The sequence below is a fragment of the Argiope bruennichi genome, chromosome X2, assembly GCF_947563725.1.
Source record: "Argiope bruennichi chromosome X2, qqArgBrue1.1, whole genome shotgun sequence".
Classification (NCBI taxonomy): Eukaryota; Metazoa; Arthropoda; class Arachnida; order Araneae; family Araneidae; genus Argiope; species Argiope bruennichi.
In genome coordinates this window covers 23,527,685-23,536,697 of record NC_079163.1, presented here as the reverse complement: position 1 = coordinate 23,536,697, position 9,013 = coordinate 23,527,685, and the positions used below count along the sequence as shown (strand labels likewise).

The 9,013-nt window shown below is 28.6% G+C and overlaps 1 protein-coding gene across 1 annotated transcript; it reads right to left on the bottom strand.

The window, feature by feature from the left end:
- Positions 1 to 1,653: 1,653 nt before the first annotated feature.
- Positions 1,654 to 5,905, bottom strand: LOC129960489 (von Hippel-Lindau-like protein). The gene is made up of 2 exons (XM_056073958.1): positions 5,377 to 5,905; positions 1,654 to 2,421 (listed from the first exon to the last, which is right to left on the bottom strand). Exons 1-2 carry the CDS (start codon positions 5,696 to 5,698, stop codon positions 2,264 to 2,266), a joined length of 480 nt encoding a protein of 159 aa, XP_055929933.1. The 5' UTR covers positions 5,699 to 5,905; the 3' UTR covers positions 1,654 to 2,263.
- Between the last annotated feature and the right edge of the window lie 3,108 nt (positions 5,906 to 9,013).

Genomic DNA, 9,013 nt, shown 5'->3' with positions numbered 1-9,013 from the left:
AGTTGATAAATAAAAGTAGTCATTTATCATAGCCATTAATGGTTCTACTTCGGATTCAGTTAGTCTTAGATTAGTTTCAATTTACAGATTTGCATCATCTTTGCTTAGTGTGTTTTTGAATTAACTAGAATACCGCCAGAGTATTCTCCCCCCTCCCCCATATTATCTTTAGAAGTTTTATTTAAAAATGCAACACATATTTTAATTCTGCCATTTTTCTCTCTTATTTAGATGATTACAATGGTGTTCAAATAATATAATAATCAGCTTACTTGATGTTCAAGTCCTGCCTCATCAATAAGTTGTAAGGAATTTTATCAAGGAATTTAAAATATCTAGAATATTTAATTACCCCTAGTAAATATTGTAGTTTGCATTTCAAGTAACTTATCTATTTATTGCAAAAAGTATTTAAAAAAAAAATTGATTTCAAAATGAGTTGTTTAAGCAACTTGAAAAAGATAAAAGCAATAGCTCTTGGTTCAAAGTTCTATCTTAGAGAGCTCCATCTAATTCTTTAATGATTAGAAAAAATTAGAAAATGTAATCATTTTTAGTTCACCACATACCAGGTATATATGAATTATATATCAATTTATACCTTAGAAGAATCTTGTTTGGAGATAAAAACAAAAAGTTATTTTACTAAATAGGAAATAAAATATCATCGCTTCAGAAATTATTTAAAAAAAAAAATCTTACTGTATTAGAGAACTACACAACAGCATTTAAAAACTGACACTACAAAAAAAAAGTCATTAATTTGTAACAATTCCTTAAATTTGAAGTAAAAACTATAAAAGAACATAATACAAAGCTAAAATAATAAACCTTCTTTCAATCTGCATTTTTTTAAAAGCAGATTCTTTAAGTATTGATTTTTAAAAATTGAAGAAATGCAACTAAAAAATGTGATGAAACAATGAATTACCTTTGCAACTATAGAAATAAATTCAATTATAAATTATCTCAAAAACAAGTACCAAGTTTTTAAGCAAGTGAATAAACTTGTTGTATCCATGAAATTGCCATAACTGGAAAAATAACTGTTAAAACTTTAAAATGGTTTAAAAAACATTGCTTTTATGCTATAATTCTAACCCAGTATGTCAAAAATTTCAATTACCTTTGAATAAATACAGCATCTAATTAAAATTTCAAAGAAAATGTGTTAAATATTAACATCTTTTGAGATGTATTTGAGTCAAATTCAATAGTTATTATTCCAAATGTCTGACTTGGACAGCTCCATAAACACTCATCTTTTATTGTGATTAATGATTTACATGTAATAAAATCATTTAGATTATTTGAATCACTGCATATTATTTTATTCTTGTATAAGCAAATGCTCTTTTCCCGATTTTTTTTTTTTTTTAACCAGTTCATTGTTTAAAAGCCATTTTGAAAGCAAAAAGAGCAAAAGTAATTCATAAATATTCTTTGATGCTATAAGGCTGAAACTGAAAAAATAAGTCTTAACATAGGTAAAAATTATAAATAAAAAAATAATACGTTAATAAAAAGTTATGCTAATTTTAAAATTAGTTATTTGATACAACTTGAGGCTAATTAAAAATATCTATATATTTTAACAGAAAATTTTCTGATCTTAGAGCATTATCTTAAAACACAAATGAAGAATCATTTAGGTTTAACTTAAAAGTTTTATTTAAAGAAAGTAAAGGGGAAAAACTGAATAAAATGACACAAGAGATTGATTATACAGTCTCCCACATTATATAACAGAGATTCAGAATTTTGTGCATCATACAATACACCAAGAATCAGAATTTTGCACATTGAACAATACACCAAGAATCAGAATTTTGCACATTGAACAATACACCAAGAATCAGAATTTTGCACATTGAACAATACACCAAGAATCGGAATTTAGCACGTTTCACAATACACCAAGAATCGGAATTTAGCACATTGAACAATACACCAAGAATCGGAATTTTGCACATTGAACAATACACCAAGAATCGGAATTTTGCACGTTGAACAAAACACCAAGAATCAGAATTTTGCACGTTGAACAATACACCAAGAATCAGAATTTTGCACGTTGAACAATACACCAAGAATCAGAATTTTGCACGTTGAACAATACACCAAGAATCAGAATTTTGCACATCATACAATATAGAGAGAATCAGAATTTTACACATAATGCAATACAGAAAAAAAGAATTTTGCACATTATACAAAAATAAAAAAAGAGGGAGGAGAACAAAAACATTAATGATGAGTTCCTTTAAAGACTTGCAACATCAGGAATAGCAAAGCTTGAATTTTTGATGTACAGCTTAACCAGGTCCTTCACATTCTGTGGCAATCGCATACTTGTCAATCTCTCCTCAGAAGGGAGCAAACGGCTCACAGCTTCAGCACCAATGTCAACCAGTGTGAACACTAAAAAAAAAGAAAAAAAAAAAAAGAAATGAACAATAAACTAACAGAAAATAACTTCATTTCTACATTCCAACTAACCCTTTTATTAAAAATATGAACAAATAAATTTTTTAAAAATTAAATTTGCTAATTCCCTTAGCCCATGATTGCGAAGCATGCATACTATTTCACCTGCTTGACAAAACAGATTTCAAAGATGACCAATATAATTTAATTCTTTTTATTTTCAAAATGCATTTGAACTATTCATTAGTTCCATAATGAAGCACTTACAATCTAAGAATTATTTTTTAGTTCAATTTGCAGTCTTAATTTTCAACAAACAATAAAGTAAAACTATACTAGGTTAATATATTTCTTCAAAAAGTAAAACTTATACTTTTATTCAGGTTACAGTGTAAGTTACCAGAAATACTTTTACAGAAAAGTATTTAGTTAGAATGTATATATTAGAGAATAAAGATTTCAGTTCACATGATTTAATATGGTGGAAAATGATATACAATCTGTAGTTCAGTGGCATAGGACACTATATTACTAAAAATAAGACAATGCATCTATATATATTTTCTCCCTTTATTCTATATATATATTTCTCTCCTTATTAACACTAAGCACTATATCAATAATTTGGAAAATTGCATGCTTTTCTTCCAACGTGGCCCATTTTTCCCAAAACGAATCAAGTGACTAAATGTTCTATACTTTTGAAATACAGACACCACCAACACCAACAAAAACAAAACAACAACAACAATTAAAAAAAAAAAAAAAAAACATATTCAAACACAGATACTTAAATGCACCCGATATATTTATTTTTCAATAATTTATGCAATTTACATTCTAAATAAATATAGTTTTAATTATTACAAATGAAAATTCATAATATTGTCATATTGAAAGGGTGCTTTCAAATTAAAAAATACAATCAATATCATTCGATCCATGTATTTCACACCCTCCTTAATAAAATCAGATCTTTGATGTTTTTACTCGCAAATGTACTTTAATGTACAGACTTGCAAATTTTGTAAATTCAAAATTTCTTCCTATCAGTTATTTAAAATACCTATCAAGGTTAAATAAACTTCCCTAGAAATACTGCAGATATTTTATTGTGAAAGTGAAAAAAAATACTAAATGCCTTAAAAAAAACCCACATTTTGTAGAAAGTATTCATTGTTTATTCAAAAAATGTGTTCTGTAAAAAAATAAAAGACATAGACCTTGGTTTTCAGCAAATTAAGTTTTAAAAAAAAACATTTTTCAAAACTTAATTTTAATTTTTGAAAAACAATTGAAATCACTAAATTAGTCTTTACTCAAAATTCAAAGAAAACTGAAACTGTTCCTTTGTATTACAAAAAGGTTGAAAAATTCAGAAGTGAATAAAAAATTTCAAAGGGAAGGGAGGACCTTTATAAAAATATTGAAGTCCTTTTATCTCTACACTTCTAAATAATGACGCTATTGCAAATCTAACAATTTATTAAATAGCTTTTACCTGCCTGCATCTTACAGCTTTTAATAAAGGTAATTTTCTATACACAGACAATTATCAATAGCTTTGATTATGATTAATTTAAACAATTATAAGATTAATTAATACATATAAGACAACTTCACCTGCATGTAATTATTTTAATTCTGATATTAATTTTTATGAAGCATGCATTATTATTCCAACTGAGAGAGATATTTATATTCATGAAAACTACCACATAAGTGTGATATTAATGAATCTGATCTGAAAATCTAACAGTTTTAATGATCTGAAAAAGATAACAAATAGGAAATTTTATTCAATACAAAGCCAGTAATTAAGTTAGAAAAAGCATAATTATAATTTTTTCAAGTAGCTAACGAAGATACTTTTGTATTAGAGGGGCCTCGGATAAAATCTGGCCAAATTTTAATGACGACTCGTATCAAATCTTTGCAATAAATGTTGAGGGGCAACTAAATAGCATTATCACTCAAGATCTGTGATGTTTTGGGTCCCATCAATGGGAAAGTACACAAATTTATTGATAAATAATTCTTTTTCATGTAAATTCACTGAGCAATTGAGTATACATGAAGTCTTAAAACACAAAACAATATATCTTTAATTAAAATTAAAGATATCTTAATCTTAAATGAAAATTGCCAAATGGGATGGAAATTTAACATATATAATGCGTGCCAAGAATTTTAATGGATATATCTAGAAATTAATACTAATGCTTGATAATACGCAGTTATATTAATCTAATTTTTTGAAAAATATATTCATTTATAATACTACTAAAATAGCGTTAAAAGCAAGGCCAAATGTTTGAGTTAAAGAACTCAATTTTAATTGCCGCTTTCCTTTAAAGCTAATTCTTTACATCTAAATGAATTCTTTGAATAGAGATATAAATCAATAAGTTTCAATTTAATTAGGTTTGTTTTAATTTAATTAGCAAGATTTCTAAAAAACCATCACTTTACTCTATGTTCACAATATTCTAAAACAAATAAATGGCTATTTCTTTTTTTCCCAAATTCTCAATTAACTTGATTAATCTTTGCCTTCGTCTTAATAATGATTTATATTGATTATACCACAGAACATTATTTTTGAAAGTGAAAAGCATCATAAAAAAATGAGAATTTTCATAGTATAAACTACTTTGATTAATTACTAAAAATAATATAGACAATAAAAATTAGATAAGTTTTTGCCAATATAAAATACAAAAACAGTTAATAGAAATGAGTTCATTGAATAACTGTAAGTAAATAAAGCTTTGAAATTGCAGAAAAAAATTACTTATTTAAAATTCAAAAGATAATACTTGAAATTTATATGCTTGTAATTATTTGTAAAAAAAAAAAAAAAAAGAATTTTATGGAAAACATAACAAAGAACCCAAATAAATTTTCCAAGTAACTCATTATTTTACAAGTTGAAAATCAAATATTTACTTGGATTGCTTGCAGTCACCTCCAGAACAGGCAAATTGTCTTTCTTTTCTCCATTCAGGGCTGACTTGGTGGCGGCAAAGTAAGTCTCCTTATTCAAAAGAAGTCGCCTTTTTGTGACGGAATCGCGACAGATCCAAGGATGGCCAACGTACGATTGGATTGTCTTCTTTGCGTCAGGCTTTACACAGCCAAAGTTGACTTCTCGAGCAAAATAATCAAGCCAAATGATGTTGATGCATCGCTCAGTTTTGTTGGTGATTTCCAATAAGCAAGGTGTCCTGGACGGTCCAGAACGAAAACCTGGTGTTTGAACTCTAGCCATTGATATATCTCCTCAAAACTCAGTCAACTTTTAAATAAAGCCTGTTTAGCAACTTAAATCCCGATCTTTGATCTTACACAATTATTTTATTCAGCTGGGGTAAAATCTCAACAAGGAGAGATTCTTACCGTGTCAGTGCAAGAATCAAACTGACTCTAGCGTCTGTTGTTATTTCTTTTTTGTTGCATGCGGCAGAGCTGCCAAATAGGAATGCCTTAAAACCGAAACTTCTTACATAATAGGCCAAATACTGAATGATTGAATGATTGAAAAAGTGGATTTTCTCTAACTCGTACTTGTTGGTGCAAATATCTCGATTTTTCTTAGAACGAATGCCATTAAGCCCTGAAATAGTAATATCATCCATGCACCCTTTCATTAAAAATGAATTGTCTGTTTGACTCCTACTCTAAGATTAGTCCATTCTGTAATGTTAGCGTATTTCAATTGCTGCAATACAGACACATTTTATATGAATCACGTTTTCTAAACAAATTTGAATGTCTAAGCAATCACAATACTAACCATTGCCTGGGAATTACAATCTTTAACAAATCTTAACAGAGCTGTAAATCTAAGTAATGTAATTTTTTAAACTTATTTTTGACTTGTCCAAAATACGCTGTGTTGTGCTCGCCGCTATCACTTACATAAACTCCTAATTATGATCAGATATTTATCATCATTCTTCTGAATTGGGATGACAAATATTTTACGAACTGAACGCAATATCAAAAGCAAAAAAGAAATTGCGAATACTAGTAACGAATACTACTGACTGAGAGATGTCAATCTGTTAGCACAAGATATTGTTCGACATTTCCACAATGTTATTCAATATTCTAAATACCGGCTAATGATGAGAAGATATCGCAACAATGCTATTGGGCATTTTGTGCAAATAGGGAATCAATAATCGATATGAACTTTGATGAGTCTTTTTATTATAGCTCTTGAGCTAGGGATTCAAATAACAAAAGTTTTCGATTTAATCAATTCAATCTGATTAATTTCAAGAACAGCAATCCGTCAATGCTTAGGGAAACAAACATTTCACATCACAGTCCTTGTTGATTTACTTTCCAAGAAAGGACTTCCCAGACAATTTTTCAAGATTAATCAATGACAACAAAGACCCCCCCCCCGCATCCAAAATGATAATAGACGATTCTCCAATCAAGGCTGTTGCTTCAAGCGAATAAACAGTTGAATGCTGGAGAAAAGTAATTGCATTCAGTTAACAGTCCGAAATATTGATAACGAACATTTTAAGTTCTGTTATTATGTAATTATTATCAAAAGGTCATAAATTCTAATGATCAATACTATTTACGGAGAAGTAATTCAAATCCCTGATATACTTTTAAAACCAATATTTTTGATTACAGGTCTTGAATCGTGATGGAAAATGAATCCCTTCATGTGTTGGATTCCTTGCATACTTACCGAAGTTCAAGGAAAATGAGTAATACTTTCCAGGAAAACAACTTCCTAAGTAATAGTAATAGTAGGCACCTATTGACTATATTGAAACTCTCCCAAAGCGATAGTAGAAATTCTCCAAAATAGACCAAGGGCTAATGAGCATCGTTTGAAGCAATAAGCTGCTTATCTCATTTTAGTAAGTAAAAAAATTTTTCAAGTTTAAGTCTACACCGAAAAATAATTTTTTTATTGAAGTTCCTGCAAATATTTAACTTACCTTACTAATCTCATATACAATTTCCTTTAAATGAATATAAAAGCCAGAGTTGATGCTATTACAAATACTCTTCTTTGAATAAAATTATCTAATATTTACTTTGAGCCGGTTAGAGTGAGATTTCTGATCCTCCATATTCCACTTGAAAACCGAATGGAATCGACCTTTTTAGTAAAGAAATTTCAGAAGGAGGCAGGCATAGATTAAAGGCTAGGCGCATTAAACGATCGCCAGAGGCCCGGGTTAAAAGACAACTCCAAAATGGAGACTTTTTTTAAAATTTTGTAATAGTTTTTTTTTTTGTCTCAAACTTTTCACATTCCAACTTTTACCGTCTAGCCAATTCTCAATAACATTAACACTGATTCAAACTAAAAATAAAAACCGTACCACAAACACCAGAAATAATTGACTGATGCAAATGATTTTAATGAAAAATTTATTCCTTTCAATGGCAATTTTTTTAAAATCTTTTGGCTCAAAAAATATTTCAAATTTAATAAAATCATTTAAAAAATATTATTATTATTATTTTTATGCTTAATGAACTTTCAGAATTTCTCTACTTTCTTGATCTGATCATTTATCTGAGTTTTCGTTCGTTGGAGCTTTTTTTCCCCCCCAATGCAAGATTCATTTTTTTTTTTCAGTGAACAAGACTGTAATGCAGAAATTTGCTGTCGATGTACGTTGCGACATCGACAACAAATCGACATCGACTGCGTGTGCATTGAATCAGATTTATGAGGTCACCTCAGTCTCCTTCATTCTAGGTCTAAATTCATTGTGTGGTGCATTTTACATAAATATTTGAAAAGTAAATTTTTTGTCCAATGCGGAATAGACCCAAGAGGGAAGTTTTATTTAATATACCGTCGTACATTTGGATAATATTTGACCGAAAATATTTCGTGGTACTTTTTTTATTTGTATAATACTTACTAAACTCCAGAAAAGAAATGAAATCGAACAAATTTTCTAAGCATTCTAAATATATTCTTATATACAAATTAAGCACACTATAAAATAGATTGCAAAATAATAATTTCATTGCCTTTATTTAAATTCAAAATAAATTTCTTCATTATTTAGGGTAAAGGGGTATGCACAATGTTTTATTTTCATTTTTTTTTTCTTGGTAATGAGTGTGATATCAGTTAGCTGAATGATTTCCACGGATTTAATAGGAATAGTTTAATAATTCAAATGGATATTAAGTTCGCAATACATAAAATGTATTCCTTTTGGTTCCTATTAAAAGGACATAAGACATCACATTCAGAAAATAAAATATTGCATTTTTTAAAAGAAGTACACTTAGACTTCAAATTTTGTAGAGAACAAAGTTACGACAATGTATCAAACACAGCAAAGTAATACTCGATAGTTCCTGTTCGAAAGAGAGAACACAGCACAAATAAGATTTTTATTCCTTGTGCTGCTCATTCTTTAAATTTAGTTGGCAATTTTGCTGCAGAGAGGAGCTGTAACACAGCAGTTCAGTAATTTATGTTTGTACAAAAATTATTTCTCCTTTTCGTCTGCACTCATTCATTGCTGGAAATTATTTCACCTACTATTAAGAAACTATCTAACACAAGTTGGTTGACAAG

Excerpts from the sequence above, each read along its gene's own strand:
- LOC129960489 (XM_056073958.1), bottom strand. The coding sequence starts at position 5,698 with ATGGCTAGAGTTCAAACACCAGGTTTTCGTTCTGGACCGTCCAGGACA. Across the intron at positions 2,422-5,376 it reads GGTGACTGCAAGCAATCCAA|TGTTCACACTGGTTGACATT; the intron begins GTAAATATTTGA and ends CTTTTTTTTTAG.